At 42.4% G+C, this 20,699-nt stretch overlaps 1 protein-coding gene across 1 annotated transcript in view; it reads left to right on the forward strand.

Annotated features, from left to right (window-relative positions):
- Positions 1-20,699, forward strand: part of LOC109891838 (kin of IRRE-like protein 3) — a 305,246-nt gene that overhangs the window by 243,818 nt on the left and 40,729 nt on the right. Inside the window, exons 7-9 of the mRNA XM_031826835.1 lie at positions 9,837-9,985; positions 13,912-14,039; positions 19,583-19,709. Coding sequence (XP_031682695.1) covers positions 9,837-9,985; positions 13,912-14,039; positions 19,583-19,709 — 404 coding nt within the window. The remainder of the gene's footprint in view (positions 1-9,836; positions 9,986-13,911; positions 14,040-19,582; positions 19,710-20,699) is intronic.

A 20,699-nucleotide genomic window follows, 5' to 3' on the forward strand; every position in this document is an offset into this window, starting at 1 on the left:
AAAACAACAATAAAAGCAATGCAGGCACCAGGGGGAAAAAGTTTGGCAGGTTCTATTCTGACTAGAGAAAATGTCTGCATACTTGACCTGGGGAACCACTCATTGGGCTCTCATCGAAGAGAGAAATTTGTCTAGCTAATCCTAATCTTACATTTGCATAACATGCCTCATACGTAAATTGTCTGCAACAGTGAAATGGGCGACAACTACTTGAATTAATGAGGAGGCAGAACGCACCTCATTTCAAACTGTTGTTTGCAAATAACTTGAAATAGACCAGATTAAGCATATCTTAATAGATAATTAGTAGGCAATTTGCCTTGGTTTGCAGGCAGCATGTGTTAACTGTCCTGTTGCGTAACAATCACATTTTGGAACAGTGAGGGCATTCTGACATCACACGCATTAAAAAAACTCACGCTGTGGAGACAGCATGATTTTCCTGTGTTATATCATGAATTTAGTCTATAGGCCAGGATAAACTTTAATCCATTATTTCCTTTGTTTTAAACAGCCATTTAAAACGTCAGCTAAACATCACTGGGAGTGATAGGGGCAGCCGTACTGAAATACTGAACTTCCCCTTGAAGACCACAAATATTTTTGACCAAAGTCAATTTACAAGAGAATTCTAGCCAAATTGAAAATCCTTCCCCTTCAAGAGACAAGAGACAATCAGTAGCTGAAAAATAAATAAGTGTACTCTTTGTTTTTGCAAAAAGCTAAGGGATAGGGCTGGAGAAATGTTACTGATGTTACCATCCATGACATCAAAATTATAGCTTTAACCATGTTATATGGGGCGGCAGGGTAGCCTAGTGGTTAGAGCGTTGGACTAGGTTGCAAGTTCAAATCCCCGAGCTGACAAGGTACAAATCTGTCGTTCTGCCCCTGAACAGGCAGTTAACCCACTGTTCCTAGGCCGTCATTGAAAATAAGAATTTGTTCTTAACTGACTTGCCTAGTAAAATAAAGGTAAAAAAAAAAAATATATATATATGCTATATAGTGTTTACATTGGAGTAAATAAAGCTTATATTTTGCATTCTGATAGGGTATTTACGACTTAAAAACGGGTAAATTCCCACCTTCCACTTGGTTACGAATGCAGCATAAGTCTCCCATTGACATCAAACCTGCAAACAAAAATGAATAGTTATGATGTCCCCGAAACATAGTGCTCAGGATGCTGTTTTATGCTCCTGTCGAGGTTTTGTCTTGTTCCTGGTTTGTTCCTGGGATATCCAAATCAAATCAAATCAAATGTATTTATATAGCCCTTCGTACATCAGCTGATATCTCAAAGTGCTGTACAGAAACCCAGCCTAAAACACCAAACAGCAAGCAATGCAGGTGTAGAAGCACGGTGGCTAGGAAAAACTCCCTTGAAAGGCCAAAACCTAGGAAGATACCTAGAGAGGAACCAGGCTATGTGGGCTGGCCAGTCCTCTTCTGGCTGTGCCGGGTGGAGATTATAACAGAACATGGCCAAGATATTCAAATGTTCATAAATGACCAGCATGGTCCAATAATAATAAGGCAGAACAGTTGAAACTGGAGCAGCAGCACGGCCAGGTGGACTGGGGACAGCAAGGAGTCATCATGTCAGGTAGTCCTGAGGCATGGTCCTAGGGCTCAGGTCCTCCGAGAGAGAGAAAGAAAGGGAGATAGAATTAGAGAGAGCACACTTAAATTCACACAGGACACCGAATAGGACAGGAGAAGTACTCCAGATATAACAAACAGACCCTAGCCCCCGACATATAAACTACTGCAGCATAAATACTGGAGGCTGAGACAGGAGGGGTCAGGGGACATATCCCCAAGAACGATTTTAGGACATTCTCTGGACGTTGTGTCATGGACCACTTTTTTATGACTTTATACTGCGACCAAACTGAGGCCTATACTGAAAGTCCATTTATGGTGTTGAGTATAACATCATGTTTTAAAATTAGTTAGGGATAAGCGGGACGCAAATGTCTCAACTGGCCAATTGCCAGGGGAAATGCAGAGCGCCAGATTCCCAAAAATACTATAAAATTCAAACTTCCATTAAATCACACATGTAAGATACTCAATTAAAGCTACACTCGTTGTGAATCCAGCCAACATGTCAGATTTTAAAAATGCTTTTCGGCGAAAGCATAAGGAGCTATTATCTGATAGCCAGCACATCTGCACCAGCAGTAAACAAATGAGTTAGCATATTTCAACCCTGCAGGCGCTACACAAAACGCTGAAATAAAATATAAAACATGCATTACCTTTGACGAGCTTCTTTTGTTGGCACTCCAATATGTCCCATAAACATCACATTTGGTCCTTTTGTTCGATTAATTCCATCCATATATATCCAAAATGTACATTTATAAAGTGCGTTTGATCCAGAAAAAAACAGCTTACAAAAAACGCAACGTCACTACAAAATATTTCAAAACTTGCCTATGAACTTTGCCAAAATATTTCAAATTACTTTTGTAATACAACTTTAGGTATTTTTAAACGTTAATGATCGATCAAATTGTAGACGGGGCAATCTGTATTCAATACAGGAATGAAAAGTGTACCCAGTTCCTAGTTGGCCTACATCTTCATTGCACAAAGGAATAACCTCAACCAAATTCCAAAGACTGGTGACATCCAGTGGAAGTTCCTAAGAAATATTCCTTGGCAATAACAAGTCAGGGAGGGGGAAAAAATCGGAAGAGTTGGTCCTCGGGGTTTTGCCTGCTACATAAGTTCTGTTATACTCACAGACATGATTTGAGTCTTTTCTATCCAAATCTATGAATAATATGCATATCTTATATTCTTGGCATGAGTAGCAGGAAGTTGAAATTGGGCTCGCTATTTATACAAAAGTGAAAATTCTGCCCCCTAGCCCCAAGGGTTTTAATGTTCCTAGAACGTTTTTAGAAGGTCATTGAGAGAACGCATCGCACAAACCCTAAAAGGGACCTTGTGTTAACATCGCCTAATGTCCTTAGGACGTCCCCTTTTTGCCGGTAATGCATGACTGAGTGACAATTTGACTTAGTAAATTGAGATTTGCTCTAGTGTGTATATGAAAGGTACTTACTTAATTCTTGGAACTACCCATCCCGGATCCGGGAGAATTGTCAACTACACTAATTAGCAACGGTCAAAAAATATTACTAGAAAATATTCATATTCATGAAATCACAAGTGAAATATAGTGAAACACAGCTTAGCCTTTTGTTAATCACCCTGTCATCTCAGATTTTGAAATTATGCTTTACAGCCAAAGCAAGACAAGCGTTTGTGTAAGTTTATCGATAGCCTAGCATAGCATTATGTCCAGCTAGCAGCAGGAAACTTGGTCACGAAAATCAGAAAAGCAATCAAATTAACCGTTTACCTTTGATGATCTTCGGATGTTTTCACTGACGAGACTCCCAGTTAGACAGCAAATGTTCCTTTTGTTCCATAAAGATTATTGTCATACCCAAAATACCTCCTTTTGTTGGTCACGTTATGTTGAGAAATCCACCGGAAATAGCGGTCACGACAACGCCGAAAAAAAATCTAAATTATGTCCATAATATTGACAGAAACATGGCAAACGTTTTTTATTATCAATCCTCAAGGTGTTTTTCAAATATCTATTCGATAATATGTCAACCGGGACAATTGGCTTTTCAGTAGGACCGAGAGGAAAAATGACTACCTCTGTCTTTTATGCAAGAATCACTCTGAGAGCCCTCAGCTGGCCACTGACGCAAAATAAAGGCCTGAAACTACGTCTAAAGGCTGTAGACACCTTAGGGAAGCCACAGAAAAAGGAATCTGGTTGATATCCCTTTCAATGGGTAATAGGGATGCATAGAAAGACAGGGGTTTCAAAATAAGAGTCACTTCCTGATTGGATTTTTCTCAGGATTTCACCAGCAATATCAGTTCTGTTATACTCACAGACAATATTTTGACAGTTTTTGAAACTTTAGAGTGTTTTCTTTTCTAAGCTGTCAATTATATTTATATTCTAGCATCTGGTCCTGAGAAATAGGCGGTTTACTTTGGGAACGTCATTTTTCCCCCCCGAAAATAGTGCCCCCTAGTTTTAAGAGGTTAACGGTAAGGGCTCAGGTATAGGCAGTGAGCAAATAACAGCTGTTTAGGACAGTTAAAAGTTACACTTATACCACTGCATTGTTGAATACTTGCCTCAGATTGGCATAGATTATTCTAGTGTGCATTCATTTTAGGCAACCAAACAGTTGGAAAAGTTATTGTACACCTCTGAAGTAGTTCCCACAATAGCCACCTTATCACTGTACTCAGGTAGCCTAGTGGTTAGCGCATTGGGCCAGTAACCAAAAGGTTGCTGGATCAAATCCCTGATCTGACGATGTAAAATCTGTTGCTCTGATCCTGATCCCGCGCGCCGTGGATGTTGATTATGGCAGCCCCCTGCACCTCTCTGACTCAGAGGTGTTGGACTAAATGTGGAAGACACATTTCAGTTGAATGCATTCAGTTGTACAACTGACTAGGGATCCCCCTTTCCGAGGTATAGGCAGTAACCTAAAAAAGAGCTATGAATGACAGTTAGCACTGTGACTGTAGAGATAGAAGAACCTTTCCCAGCATCGTGATGAAATGGACAGAGAGCGTGTGGGATTGGTCACACAGGCAGAAGTCCACAGCCCTCCCAACCCAGGAGATAGAGGAGAGAATGGGAATCTACTGTAGAAGAAACAGTAGGGCCCAGACTTGATGCAAAAATCCTCACCTCCTCCTCTCTACTCCTCTGGCTCTGTCCTAAATGGCACCCTATTTAATGCACTACTTTTGACCAGGGCCCACAACGAAACTCATAGGGTTGATTAACTCTGGTCAAAAGTAGTGCGCTAAAACTGGGACTAGGTTTCAATTTTGGACACATCACTACTATCTATTCTCTTTAAAGGGAAATACCTAGTCAGTTGTATAACTAAATGCATTCAACTGAAATGTGTCTTCCGCATTTAACCCAACTCCTGAATCAGAGAGGTGCGGGGGGCTGCCTTAATCGACATATTCAGCACCCAGGGAACAATGGGTTAACTGACTTGCTCAGGGGCAGAACGACAGATTTTTACCTTGTCAGGTCGGGATTCAGTCCAGCAACCTTTCGGTTACTGGTCCAATGTTCTAACCACTAAGCTACATGCCGTAAAGCTGCATACAGACAGGCTTGTTTCTCGCTGCCTTCTTAATGCCCTCTTATTACGCCCTATTTGCATGGGATTCATTTTACTGGGGGAGATAGGGTTATGTAATTAGGTGCATGAGCACAAATCACCACATCTGTAATTTAAGTCCCGTCCGAATCTGCCATGTCGGTTATTTCTAAATAGCAGGAGAGTAATAATTCCAGCCGGAAAAAAACTTCCCGTGCATATCGAAGTAAAAAAAATAATGTTTGACAGGTGTTGCTCACGGTTTGAGCAAGAAAGCAATAACTGATTCGATAAATTGATGCGCTGCGCATAGCCTATATATGAATGGCCTACATGTATCAACATTCACAGTGAATGCTTTTGTTTATACGTTTTGTGCCAATGAATTGAACATTGCCAAATGCTTAAGTAAAAAAAACGTTGTGCATATTTAATGCAACCCTTGCTGTTAGATCGCAAAGCGGCATTACAACTGAGCAAAGCTTTTGGAAATGACAAGTTCACTTTCTCATCCATAGCTTAAAAACACATCTCAAGTGCTGTTTAGCTCACATCTGCAGACTGGGGGGCATTTAGGACGTCTTCCTACTGCGGATCGCTAAAATATCCTCATGATTATGATCACACTTCCTCAATCCAAATATTATGTCAACACTATACCAAAGATGGCTTGGTATGGTTTAGAAATTTGAAAGCCAAGCTCGAGTTACCGGTGAAGCCTGTAATTGCCTGGACATGTTCATTAATCATCATGCCTAGAATAAAAACCTACAGGCTTCCGTCATAACTGTCAATTTATGGAGAAAAAAATTTAAAAATTACAGGGGGCAGTTTGGAAAAAATGTAGCCCTTCCATATCGTCATCTGGAATTAATGGACATTATAGGGTAATAATTACATACACAACCTTCTCTAGTAATACAAGACCTCTGCGTATAGGGCTTTAGCCAATGCTTGGCTATTGATCACCATAGAGCTACCATTTTCCTTGTGAAATGAGGAGTGTTCTTCCGATGCCTGAGAGGTCGGAGCTGTCGATGCTATGAGGTTGGGCTTGGAATCTGGATGTAGGGCTGAGGAGGGATAGGAATAGGGAGGTATCTCTTATCTCAGACGCTCCAGACCTTTTACTCAGAGGAAGTGGTGGTTTGGAAGCGTGGGGAGACCTAATGGTTTGGAGATTAATATATAATACTCCAGGCTGCGTCCATAATGGCTCCCTTTCTCTATATAGTGCACTTTGTTTGACCAGAACCATATGGGCCCTGGTCAAATGTTGTGCAATATCTAGGGAATAGGGTGAAATTTGAGCTGTAGCCCAGGTGGTCTTTCATTCAAGCTCAATTGGGGGAAGAGAAAAACATGAAGGAGGGAGATGAGATCACCTTACAGAAAGATAAATAAACTCTGAAGAGGGGATGGTCCATTTTGGGAGAGATGCAGGCCATCTGGTTGAATGACAGCACAGAGGTAAGAGGGGGGAGTGGTCCTGCAGCTAACTCTATTAGCAACTTTTTGTTTCTAATAAAGCTGCAGAGAAAGAAAGAAAGCGAGAGAGAGAGAGAGAGAGAGAGAGAGAGATAGGATAAAGTGGGGAGGGAAGCGAATGAGATGGTTTCGCATGCAAATAAAGTACGCTTCTTATCCTCACGGGGGTTTCTGGTGTTGGTGTCACTGCTGCTGTTGTTTTTGTCGAAGGGCAATTTGTGGTTCCTAATTTGTCAATTCTGAGGTGTCTGATGAAAACACTCAATTGTGCAGATTTAGTTCAGCTTGTCAGCTGTTTGATGAGAACGTGGGTGATTTGAACAGAAATTGCTCTCTATGTGTATCGACATGAACTCATTTGATTGTTTTTGTTTTATGCAACAGGGTCCCTCTGGGAGGAGAGTGTGTGTGAACATGCGTGAGTGTGTCTGTGCGTGTGCGACACCCTGCATTCGAATTGTACAGCAGAAGATCATAGAAAACATGAATAGCACTTCAAAAACTCAAAAAAGCTAAATGGATTCCTTCGTGCATACAGTTACGTGGGGTTACATGTTCAAAAGCAGTGCTCATGTATACGATTGTTACTGAATAATTCAGAAGTGACTGGGAAAGGATTGGCGTCAGACATGTAGCTCTGATCTGTTTCTGAATCTGACATTCAGAGGCTTGAGAGAGAACAGAGAGAACGCTCATTCAAATCGAGAAGGGATATTGAAGAAACCTTGACAGCAGACAGCATCATCCTTTTGGAGTTCGTCTTTGCCATTTTCAAGATGTGTTTTTCGAGTGCCATGGTAAGGCCGTAAAATATTTTCTGACTCATAGGCGATTTGGTTTACTTTGATCCCCTTCAATGCGGTCACGATCCCTTTCAACGCTGTGATGAAATGTCTTTCGCAAAATGGCAGACTGTCACATGGCATCTGGTGTCTAGCTTATACGTATTGCATCGCTTCTGTGGGTTTGTCCCAAATCTCATCCGATCCCTCTATTGTGCATTACTTTTGACCAGGGCCCATAGGGAAACCTATTGGGCTCCAGTTAAATGTTGTGTGCTATATTGGAAATAGGGTGTCATTTGGATCGCAACCTGTTTACCCCCGATCTACAGGTAACTACCTAAATAATGAAAACACTTGAGTAAATGTGGGATACAAAGTATATTTATGGCAGGTGTTTCCACACATGTGTGGTTCCTGAGTTAATTAAGCAATTAATATCCCATCATGCTTTGGGTATAAAAATGCTGGGCAGGCCATTATTTTAGCTGCCATGGCTATGGGATGACAATATCCCCATCCACAGGGAAGGAGTGGTCAATGAATGGTTTGATGAGTTTGAAAATGATGTAAAACATATGCCGTGGCCGTCAGTCACCAGATCTCAACCCAATTGAACTCTGATGGGTGATTCTGGAGCAGCGTTTTTAACCACCATCAACAAAACACCAAATGATGGAATTTCTCGTGGAAGAATAGTTTTGCATCCCTCGAATAGAATTCCAGACACGGTGCACTGAAGCTGTCGAATCCCCCCAGTAGAGTTCTATACCAAGGTGCATTGAAGCTGTTCTGGCTCATGGTGGCCCAACGCTCTATTAAGAGTTCATGTTGGTGTTTCCTTTAATTTGGCAGTTACCTGTATCTTTGATTTGAATGCTAGATGAAACTTTTAAATGGACATTCCACAATTGAGAAATGTTTCTGGAAGGGAATGTCAATGCGGGCCTGGATGGTGCAAAAAAAAAGTGAATAGTGTGTTCTACAACAGTACATGCAGTCTGCTTACCAAATGGTACGCTATTCCCTATGTAGTGCAATACATTTGACTAGGGCCCATAAGGCTCTGGTCAAATGTAGTGCACTATATATGGAATAGGGTGTCGTTTGTGACATAGGCATAGATTTCAACAATTTAACAAAATACAGGACTGAAAACAGGACTTTTTGTGAATGTCTGTATTTGGTTTTGACAAGAATTTGAAAGATAGTATATGTCTGTGTTGTCTGTATTCACTAAAAATGTTCTGCATGTTCATAATCTCATTATCTAAATGTTGACATCTATAACCAGGCCATCTTTTCTACCATAGCATTACACACAACAAACAGTGCATTGTTAAAAACAACAACACATTTTATTTTCAAATATGTTCGTCCTAGTTAATTATGTATGACTTGTCGCTCTTTTCACTCTGAATCCTAAAGTTATGTTTTATCCTGATGTATAGCCTAGCATACATAATTGTTCATCGCATTTATTCTAAACTGGGTCCTTTGTATTTTCCCTTAAACCCCCCCCCCCCCCACCTCCATCTGTCATTGTAAACAATAGTTTGTTTGTTCAGGTGCTTGATCTACCCATTACTGGCAATGCGGTGAGATATGCATGTGCCGGGCAAGGTCCTTTGCACAGCCAATTTATTTATACCCCATTATAATGACTTCGGCATCAAAGCGTGTGAATGACAGAGACAAAATGAGAAAACCTATATTCTAAAGCCCTCCTCAAGCACTCCCTTTGTTGACAACAAGCAGCACATGAATATGCTCAAACGAAGAAAAGATAAAAGCAATGCACCGAAACAAAACAAAAGCCACCTCTTCTTTTGTTGTTTCACTATGCTTGGCGAAGCCCAGAACACCGGAGTAAATTGCACTCGAATGCAACACGTTTTAACTGGCTGAGTCCCAGATAGCACGCCATTCCTTATGTGCCCTGGTCAAAAGTAGTGCACTATGCAGGGATTTGTGTGCCATTTGTGACACAGACACAGGTCTTTCATGTCCACCTCCAAAGGGGCTGCTGGTTGGATTTCATAGCCCACATTGTCTTCCCTCTTCCCAGTTGTAACCACTCTGGGCTGAAGTGGCCCCTAGGTACAAATCTAGGATCAGCTTCCCCTCCCCCACCCAAATCATAACCGTCTATGAATTTAAGAGTGCTTACATTTCTCCAGTTCCTTACCTCAGCAGATTGCCCCTTTAAATCATAAGTGAGGAAATGCAAAACCGACTCAAGATTAGCATCCAGAGGCAGCTTCAGGTACAGTTCAGCTTCCCCTCCCCTAATCCTAATTAACCATTAGTGGGGAAAATGCTAAACTGACCCAAGATCAGCATCTAGGTCTAACTTCAACCTACTCTGTTGTATATTCAGATGGGCCAAAGGGGGCAGCGTCATCAGACAGGTGTCAGGTGACACCTATGAGGTCATCGTGGACCACTCGTTCTTCACAGAGCCCGTCTCCTGTGAGGTCACCAATGCGCTGGGCAGCACCAACATCAGCAGGAACGTGGATGTCTACTGTGAGTAGTAATCCGCAAGCAACATGTGCACGCACACACACACACACAAACACACACTACTGTGAGTAGTACCCAAGCAAAGAGACCAAGGAACCAAAACTAGCTAGCTACAGGCACTAAGAATCACATCTACCACTACATGGATAGTCCCAAATAGAAGGTTTGTAGATGTTAACTAACTGTCAACAACATTTCAACTAACTAGCCACTAAATCCTCTCTCTAACCTTAATCCTTACCCTAACACTAGACCTAACCCCAACTTTACCCTTTCCCTCACGCAAATCATACACTCAACCCTAGCCCTTACCCTGACTTCCGGCGCCGACAGAGATGGCCGCCTCGCTTCGCGTTCCTAGGAAACTATGCAGTTTTTTGTTTTTTTACGTGTTATTTCTTACATTAGTACCCCAGGTCATCTTAGGTTTCATTACATACAGTCGAGAAGAACTACTGAATATAAGATCAGCGTCAACTCACCATCAGTACGACCAAGAATATGTTTTTCGCGACGCGGATCCTGTGTTCTGCCTTACAAACAGTACAACGGAGCGGATCCTATGCAGCGACCCAAAAAAACGACTCCGAAAGAGAGGGAAACGAGGCGGTCTTCTGGTCAGACTCCGGAGACGGGCACACCGTGCACCACTCCCTAGCATTCTTCTTGCCAATGTCCAGTCTCTTGACAACAAGGTTGATGAAATCCGAGCAAGGGTAGCATTCCAGAGGGACATCAGAGACTGTAATGTTCTTTGCTTCACGGAAACGTGGCTCACCGGAGAGACGCTATCCGAAGTGGTGCAGCCAACGGGTTTCTCCACGCATCGCGCCGACAGAAACAAACATCTTTCTGGTAAGAAGAGGGGTGGGGGCGTATGCCTTATGGCCAACGTGACATGGTGTGATGAAAGAAACATACAGGAACTCAAATCCTTCTGTTCACCTGATTTAGAATTCCTCACAATCAAATGTAGACCGCATTATCTGCCAAGAGAATTCTCTTCGATTATAATCACAGCCGTATATATCCCCCCCCCAAGCAGACACATCGATGGCTCTGAACGAACTTTATTTAACTCTCTGCAAACTGGAAACAATTTATCCGAAGGCTGCATTCATTGTAGCTGGGGATTTTAACAAGGCTAATCTGAAAACAAGACTCCCTAAATTTTATCAGCATATCGATTGCACAACCAGGGGTGGAAAGACCTTGGATCATTGTTACTCTAACTTCCGCGACGCATATAAGGCCCTGCCCCGCCCCCCTTTCGGAAAAGCTGACCACGACTCCATTTTGTTGATCCCTGCCTACAGACAGAAACTAAAACAAGAGGCTCCCACGCTGAGGTCTGTCCAACGCTGGTCCGACCAAGCTGACTCCACACTCCAAGACTGCTTCCATCACGTGGACTGGGAGATGTTTCGTATTGCGTCAGATAACAACATTGACGAATACGCTGATTCGGTGTGCGAGTTCATTAGAACGTGCGTTGAAGATGTCGTTCCAATAGCAACGATTAAAACATTCCCTAACCAGAAACCGTGGATTGATGGCAGCATTCGTGTGAAACTGAAAGCGCGAACCACTGCTTTTAATCAGGGCAAGGTGTCTGGTAACATGACCGAATACAAACAGTGCAGCTATTCCCTCCGCAAGGCTATCAAACAAGCTAAGCGCCAGTACAGAGACAAAGTAGAATCTCAATTCAACGGCTCAGACACAAGAGGCATGTGGCAGGGTCTACAGTCAATCATGGACTACAGGAAGAAATCCAGCCCAGTCACGGACCAGGATGTCTTGCTCCCAGGCAAACTAAATAACTTTTTTGCCCACTTTGAGGACAATACTGTGCCACTGACACGGCCTGCAACGAAAACATGCGGTCTCTCCTTCACTGCAGCCGAGGTGAGTAAGACATTTAAACGTGTTAACCCTCGCAAGGCTGCAGGCCCAGACGGCATCCCCAGCCGCGCCCTCAGAGCATGCGCAGACCAGCTGGCCGGTGTGTTTACGGACATATTCAATCAATCCCTATACCAGTCTGCTGTTCCCACATGCTTCAAGAGGGCCACCATTGTTCCTGTTCCCAAGAAAGCTAAGGTAACTGAGCTAAACGACTACCGCCCCGTAGCACTCACATCCGTCATCATGAAGTGCTTTGAGAGACTAGTCAAGGACCATATCACCTCCACCCTACCTGACACCCTAGACCCACTCCAATTTGCTTACCGCCCAAATAGGTCCACAGACGATGCAATCTCAACCACACTGCACACTGCCCTAACCCATCTGGACAAGAGGAATACCTATGTGAGAATGCTGTTCATCGACTACAGCTCGGCATTCAACACCATAGTACCCTCCAAGCTCGTCATCAAGCTCGAGACCCTGGGTCTCGACCCCGCCCTGTGCAACTGGGTACTGGACTTCCTGACGGGCCGCCCCCAGGTGGTGAGGGTAGGCAACAACATCTCCACCCCTCTGATCCTCAACACTGGGGCCCCACAAGGGTGCGTTCTGAGCCCTCTCCTGTACTCCCTGTTTACCCACGACTGCGTGGCCACGCACGCCTCCAACTCAATCATCAAGTTTGCGGACGACACAACAGTGGTAGGCTTGATTACCAACAACGACGAGACGGCCTACAGGGAGGAGGTGAGGGCCCTCGGAGTGTGGTGTCAGGAAAATAACCTCACACTCAACGTCAACAAAACTAAGGAGTTGATTGTGGACTTCAGGAAACAGCAGAGGGAACACCCCCCTATCCACATCGATGGAACAGTAGTGGAGAGGGTAGCAAGTTTTAAGTTCCTTGGCATACACATCACAGACAAACTGAATTGGTCCACTCACACAGACAGCATCGTGAAGAAGGCGCAGCAGCGCCTCTTCAACCTCAGGAGGCTGAAGAAATTCGGCTTGTCACCAAAAGCACTCACAAACTTCTACAGATGCACAATCGAGAGCATCCTGGCGGGGTGTATCACCGCCTGGTATGGCAACTGCACCGCCCTCAACCGTAAGGCTATCCAGAGGGTAGTGAGGTCTGCACAACGCATCACCGGGGGCAAACTACCTGCCCTCCAGGACACCTACACCACCCGATGCTACAGGAAGGCCATAAAGATCATCAAGGACATCAACCACCCGAGCCACTGCCTGTTCACCCCGCTGTCATCCAGAAGGCGAGGTCAGTACAGGTGCATCAAAGCTGGGACCGAGAGACTGAAAAACAGCTTCTATCTCAAGGCCATCAGACTGTTAAACAGCCACCACTAACATTGAGTGGCTGCTGCCAACACACTGTCAATGACACTGACTCAACTCTAGCCACTTTAATAATGGGAATTGATGGGAAATTATGTAAATATATCACTAGCCACTTTAAACAATGCTACCTTATATAATGTTACTTACCCTACATTATTCATATGTATATACTGTACTCTATATCATCGACTGCATCCTTATGTAATACATGTATCACTAGCCACTTTAACTATGCCACTTTGTTTACATACTCATCTCATATGTTATACTGTACTCGATATCATCTACTGTATCTTGCCTATGCTGCTTTGTACCATCACTCATTCATATATCCTTATGTACATATTCCTTATCCCCTTACACTGTGTATAAGACAGTAGTTTTTTTGGAATTGTTAGTTAGATTACTTGTTCGTTATTACTGCATTGTCGGAACTAGAAGCACAAGCATTTCGCTACACTCACATTAACATCTGCTAACCATGTGTATGTGACAAATAAAATTTGATTTGATTTGATTTGATTTGAACCCCAGCAAGTTGTGTATCAACAGAGTTGCAATTATTTGTTTGTTGATACTGGAGCTTAAGTATCTGTACATCATCTATAGGTGACTATCCAAATCAAGTGTAACCATTTCTGTTCCTGTGGTTCCAGATGGGCCCAGAATGGCTGCTGAGCCACAGTCCCTACAGGTGGACCAGGGATCAGATGCTATCTTCAACTGTGCCTGGACAGGAAACCCCTCCCTCACCATTGTGTGGATGAAACGTGGCTCTGGAGTGGTAGGAATTGTAATCACCATCATCCTTTTTATTATGCTTGTATTTCCAGTTGCTTATTGTGCAAGACCCATTAACTCTTAACCCTCATACTACAGACTCGGGTTATTTTGAGCCCAGAGGCACATTTTTATCATAGCACAAGACTTTGCCAATCATCTTGTTCTTAATAAATATAAATTATTGTTTGGTATTTCTGTATCAATATGGACTTTAAAAAAAAATCTTCTCCTTTTGGGTCATTTTGACACCAGACAAAAACACTTAATTTCGTCTATTGTAATTTGATAGATCCGACCCTTTATTTGAATCTATGTTTCTCTGGAGACATAATAACAATTTATCCATACCACCAGAGGGTGGATGGGAACCTGAATCAGTGATTTTGGCCAGATAGAAAGATCACCTGTAGAGATATAGTTCCCCATGTACTAAACTAACGTTTTACTTTCCATACCATGTAAAGTCTGACTGTGTACAAACCAAAACAACATTATTATGGTGCATATAAAAATCAGTATTTTCAGAAAATTTGTTATTCTAGGGCGAATCTAAAGTGTTTATTTGAATCCAGGTTTCTCTGGAGAGTTATACATATAATGGTTTCTTCGCGCATCGCGCCGACAGAAACAAGCATCTTTCTGGTAAGAAGAGGGGTGGGGGGGTATGCCTTATGATTAACGAGACATGGTACCCTGAGGCTGCATTCATTGTAGCTGGGGATTTTAACAAGGCTCATCTGAAAACAAGACTCCCTAAATTCTATCAGCATATCTATTTTGCAACCAGGGCTGGTAAAACCCTGGATCATTGTTATTCTAACTTCCGCGACGCATATAAGACCCTCCCCTGCCCTCCTTTCGGGAAAAGCTGACCACGACTCCATTTTGTTGCGTGCAGCCTACAGACAGAAATTAAAACAGGAAGCTCCCGCGCTCAGGTCTGTTCAACGCTGGTCCGACCAATCTGATTCCACGCTTCAAGACTGCTTCGACCAAGTGGATTGGGATATGTTTTGCATTGCGTCCCACAACAACATTGACGAATACGCTGATTCGGAGAGCGAGTTCATTAGAAAGTGCATTGGCGATGTCGTACCCATAGCAACTATTAAAACATTCTCAAACCAGAAAACGTGGATTGATGGCAGCATTTGCGCGAAACTGAAAGCGCGAACCACTGCTTTTATCCAGGGCAAGGTGACCGGAAACATGGCAATCAAACAAGCTAAGCATCAGTATAGAGACAAAGTAGAGTCGCAATTCAACGGCTCAGACACAAGAGTTATGTGGCAGGTTCTACAGTCAATCACGGATTACAAGAAGAAAACCAGCCCCGTTGCGGACCAGGATGTCTTGCTCCCAGACAGACTAAATAACTTCTTTGCTCGCTTTGAGGACAATACAGTGCCACTGACACAGCCCGCTACCAAAACCTGCGGACTCTCCTTCACTGCAGCCGATGTGAGTAAAACATTTAAACGTGTTAACCTTCGCAAGGCTGCAGGCCCAGATGGCATCCCCAGCCGTGTCCTCAGAGTATGTGCAGACCAGCGGGCTGGTGTGTTTACGGACATATTCAATCAATCCTTATCCCAGTCTGCTGTCCCCTCATGCTTCAATAGGGCCACCATTGTTCCTGTTCCCAAGAAAGCTAAGGTAACTGAGCTAAACGACTACTAACTTCCGTCATCATGAAGTGCTTTGAGAGACTAGTCAAGGACCATATCACCTCCACCCTACTTGACACCCTAGACCCACTCCAATTTGATTACCACCCCAATAGGTCCACAGACGACGCAATCGCAACCACACTGCACACTGCCCTAACCCATCTGGACAAGGGGAATACCTACGTGAGAATGCTGTTCATCGACTACAGCTCAGCATTTAACACCAGAGTACCCTCCAAACTCGTCATCAAGCTCGAGACCCTTGGTCTCGACCCCGCCCTGTGCAACTGGGTACTGGACTTCCTGGCGGGCCGCCCCCAGGTGGTGAGAGTAGGTAACAACATCTCCACCCCGCTGATCCTCAACACTGGGGCTCCACAAGGGTGCATTCCGAGCCCTCTCCTGTACTCGCTGTTCACCCACGACTGTGTGGCCATGCACGCCTCTAACTCAATCATCAAGTTTGCAGACAACACTACAGTAGTAGGCTTAATTACCAACAACGATGAGACGGCCTACAGGGAGGAGATGAGGGCCCTCGGAGTGTGGTGTCAGGAAAAGAACCTCACACTCAACGTCAACAAAGGAGATGATCGTGGACTTCAGGAAACAGCAGAGGGTGCACCCCCCTATCCACATTGATGGGACAGTAGTGGAGAGGGTAGTAAATTGTAAGTTCCTCGGCGTACACATCATGGACAAACTGAATTGGTCCACCCACCCAGACAGCGTTGTGAAGAAGGCCTCAGGAACCTCAGGAGGCTGAAGAAATGTGGCTTGTCACCAAAAGCACTCACAAACTTTTACAGATGCACAATCGAGAGCATCCTGTCGGGCTGTATCACCGCCTGGTACGGCAACTGCTCCGCCCAGGCCAAAAAGATCATCAAGGACAACAACCACCCGAGCCACTGCCTGTTCACCCCGCTGTCATCCAGAAGGCGAGGTCAGTACAGGTGCATCAAAGCAGGGACTGAGAGACTGAAAAACAGCTTCTATTTCAAGGCCATCAGACTGTTAAACAGCCACCACTAACATTGAGTGGCATCTGCCAACAGACTGACTCAACTCCAGCCACTTTAATAATGGAAATTGATGTAAAAAATGTATCACTAGCCCCTTTAAACAATGCCACTTAATATAATGTTTACATACCCTACATTACTCATCTCATATGTATATACTGTACTCGATACCATCTACTGCATCTTGCCTATGCCGTTCTGTACCTTCACTCATTCATATATCTTTATGTACATATTCTTTATCCCTTTACACTTGTGTGTGTATAAGGTAGCAGTTGTGGAATTGTTAGGTTAGATTACTCGTTGGTTACTACTGCATTGTCGGAACTAGAAGTACAAGCATTTCGCTACACTCACATTAACATCTGCTAACCATGTGTATGTGACAAATAACATTTGTTTTGATTTGATAATCAGAGGGTGGAGGTGTACCTGTTGCAGTGATCTTGACCTGATAGACAGATCACCTGCAGAGATGGAGCACCTGGTGTACTCGTCTATGGTTATAACTGGCTATAACTATGACTGTGTACAATATATAAAATACCTTAGATATATGCTTAGTTGCAGTCAAAACAGCTCATGAAAGTCTGTCAGTGGCATGAATACTTGGTTGAACTGTAAGACAGAAACCAGCTACTCTCGGAATGTACACATACTGTAGTGGTGTGTATCCCCCCGAAAAATACTTATTCTACTGCAGATGGTATATAAATACCAGAATTCCTATAATGCCCTCCAATATTCTATATGTGTGACTTATGTTTCTTTCTTTGCTGGAACATTTGGTTTGAAGTGACTTTGAGGATTTGGGCATGGTTTTTGGAGCATCCTGCCATAGATCCTACCACTCCCATTGCGTCACTAGCAGCGATGATGGCAGTGGGGTAAATAAAGAAGTAAAGTAAATAAAGAAAATGAAGCCATATTTTTGGTAATTATCTCAGGATTAATTGGTTAATAACTTTTTGTCAGTAAAATGAAGTATATTTCAAATGTTGGTGTATCGCCCATTTTTTTATTATTATTATATTTAAAATTCTAAAAACTAAATAATACTACAATCAAATGAAGGTAAATCTGCTTTTTATTATTAGTGTGAATTGTACTTTGGAAAAAAGCTGCACATTATTTAAGGGGAAATGTATATTTTCGTTTGACAAAATATGCTAATTAATTGTACTTTTACTAAAATAATAATAATGCAACTCAGTATTAGGAAGGTGTTCCAAAGGTTTTGTAAACTTAGTCTATGTTTTGATTACAATTAAGTTTATATTTTACTATGATTGTTTCTTTTTCCCAGTAGTTTCTTCTTGGGGTCAAAATGACCCTAGTTTGAAATCCATGTATGTTGGTAGCATGAGGATTAAGGGCAATAAAGTATTATATTCTATTCTACAGTGCCTTCAGAAAGTATTCAGACCATTTGACTTTTTCCAAAATTTTGTTAGGTTACAGCCTTATTCTAAAATGGATTAAATTGTTTTTTTAACTTGTCAATCTACACACAATACCCCTCCAGAAATTTGACATGTTTACTATCATATTTACATAAGTATTCAGATCCTGTATTTGCAGATCTTCTCAAGCTCTGACAGGTTGGATGGATAGCATTGCTGCATAGCTATTTTCAGGTCTCTCCAGATATATTCAATCGGGTTCAAGTCCGGGCTCTGGCTTGGCCACTCAAGGACATTCAGACACTCCTGCCTTGTCTTTGCTGTGTGCTTAGGGTAATTGTCCTGTTGGAAACTGAACCTTCGCCCCAGTCTGTGGTCCTGAGAGCTCTGGAGCAAGTTTTCATCAAGGATCTCTCTGTACTTTGCTCCATTCATCTTTGCCTCAATCCTGACTAGTCTCCCAGTCCCTGCCACTGAAAATCATCCCCATAGCATGATGCTGCCACCACCATGCTTCACCGTAGGGATGGTGCCAGGTTTCTTCCAGACGTGACGTTTGGCATTTGGTCCAAAGAGTCCAAGCTTAGTTTCATCGGACCAGAGAATCTTGTTTCTCATGGTCTGAAAGTCTTTAGGTGCATTTTGGCAAACTCCAAGCTGGCTGTCATGTGCCTTTTACAGACAGGTGTGTGCCTTTCCAAATCATGTCCAATCAATTGAATTTATCAAAGGTGGACTCCAATCAAGTTGTAGAAACATATCAAGGATGATCAATGGAAACAGGATGCACCTGAGCTCAATTTGGATTCTCATTGCAAAGGGTCTAAATAATTATGTAAATGTGATATTTAAGTTTTTTTTTAAACCATTTTTCCTTTGTCATTATGGAGTGTTGTGTGTAGATTGATGAGGAAAATAACTTTTTAATAAATTTTAGAATAAGGCTGTAAACGTAACAAAATGTGGAAAAAGTCAAAGGGTCTGAATACTTTCCTAAGGCACCGTATGTTTTTCTGTTCTATTTCTATTCTTTAAAATTTTTGCATTCTATTCAATTCTATTATATCCTGTTTTATCCTAACATTAATTATATTCAATTTTTACCGGTATTCTATTCAATTGTATTCTATAGCATAGAAGGTGACAAATAAACTTTGATTTGATTTGACATTCATAATGGTATTGGTTGAAAATAATATATTTTAGATGGTCCACTGCTTTCAGTCTGTCATATAGGCAATTCCACCCATGCAGTTTATGTTGGTATTATTGAGTTATCATACACTTTTATGCAGTTTATTAAAGCAGTGGCTCAAGTGGCTTTGCATACATTAAGGTGAGGATTGGACGGTACTCGGCTGCAGTCTTGGGTTCAGCGACAAGCGTTTTATTACCTGCCTGACCTTTGACCTTTAACCCAACCTGACCTTTCGTGACCGTCCACAGGTGCTTAGCAATGACAACATCCTGACGCTCAAGGCGGTGAGGCAGGATGATGCTGGGAAGTACGTATGTCGGGCGGTGGTCCCCCGAGTTGGAGCTGCAGAAAAGGAAGTGTCCCTCACTGTGAATGGTAAGTGCACTTCACATCAGGATTAATGCCAAATTCATTTCCAAGCTGGATCCCACTGGGCAAAGACGTCAGTTCAACGTCTAATTTTAATTTGCATTCGGTTGAGTTGTCAACTAACATGAATTCAACATGAAATCAACAAAAAAAATCACCATGTCATTGGATTTAGGTTAAAAGTTGGGTGACAAAAAACTAAATTCCCTTCAATAATTGGCCTTTTAAAAACTCAATCAATTTTCCACAATGATTTAACCTCATCGCAAAACATTTTGGGGTTGAAATGACGTTCAACTAGTTTTTGCCCAGTGGAATGTGGAAGCTGTTCCAAGCTCAGGGACATGTTTCAGGTTAGCTGGACTCTGGGACAACAAAGTAAAAGCAGAGACATATTTACAATAGTGGTGTCAATATCAGGGGTTCATAGTGTAGTTTGCTTTTAACTGGGAGAAAAAAAGCATGGATTTGATCACAGCTAGGACTGTAACTTAGAAAGTAAAAATTAACTAACTGTTTAGATGTAATGCTATCATCTGTCATATCAAGATAGCCGTCAATCATCATTGATACCTGATACTATCATAATATCGCTCAACCCTACTCCTATTATAGATGCACTCCCCTACATATTTATTTTGACACTGAAGCTAAAACGTTTAATTTGATTCTATACTCCATCATTTTGTATATGAAATAAGTTTTTTTATGAGGTGAAAGTACAGAATGTCACCTTATATTTGAGGGTATTTTCATACATACAGTGGGGCAAAAAATAATTGTGCAAGTTCTCCCACTTAAAAAGATGAGAGAAGCCTGTAATTTTCATCATAGGTACACTTCAACTATGACAGACAAAATGAGCAAAAAAATCCAGAAAATCACATTGTAGGATTTTTAATGAATTTATTTGCAAATTATGGTGGAAAATAAGTATTTGGTCAACTACAAACAAGCAAGATTTCTGGCTCTCACAGACCTGTAACTTCTTCTTTA

The sequence above is a fragment of the Oncorhynchus kisutch genome, linkage group LG6 (genome assembly GCF_002021735.2).
Source record: "Oncorhynchus kisutch isolate 150728-3 linkage group LG6, Okis_V2, whole genome shotgun sequence".
Lineage (NCBI taxonomy): Eukaryota > Metazoa > Chordata > Actinopteri > Salmoniformes > Salmonidae > Oncorhynchus > Oncorhynchus kisutch.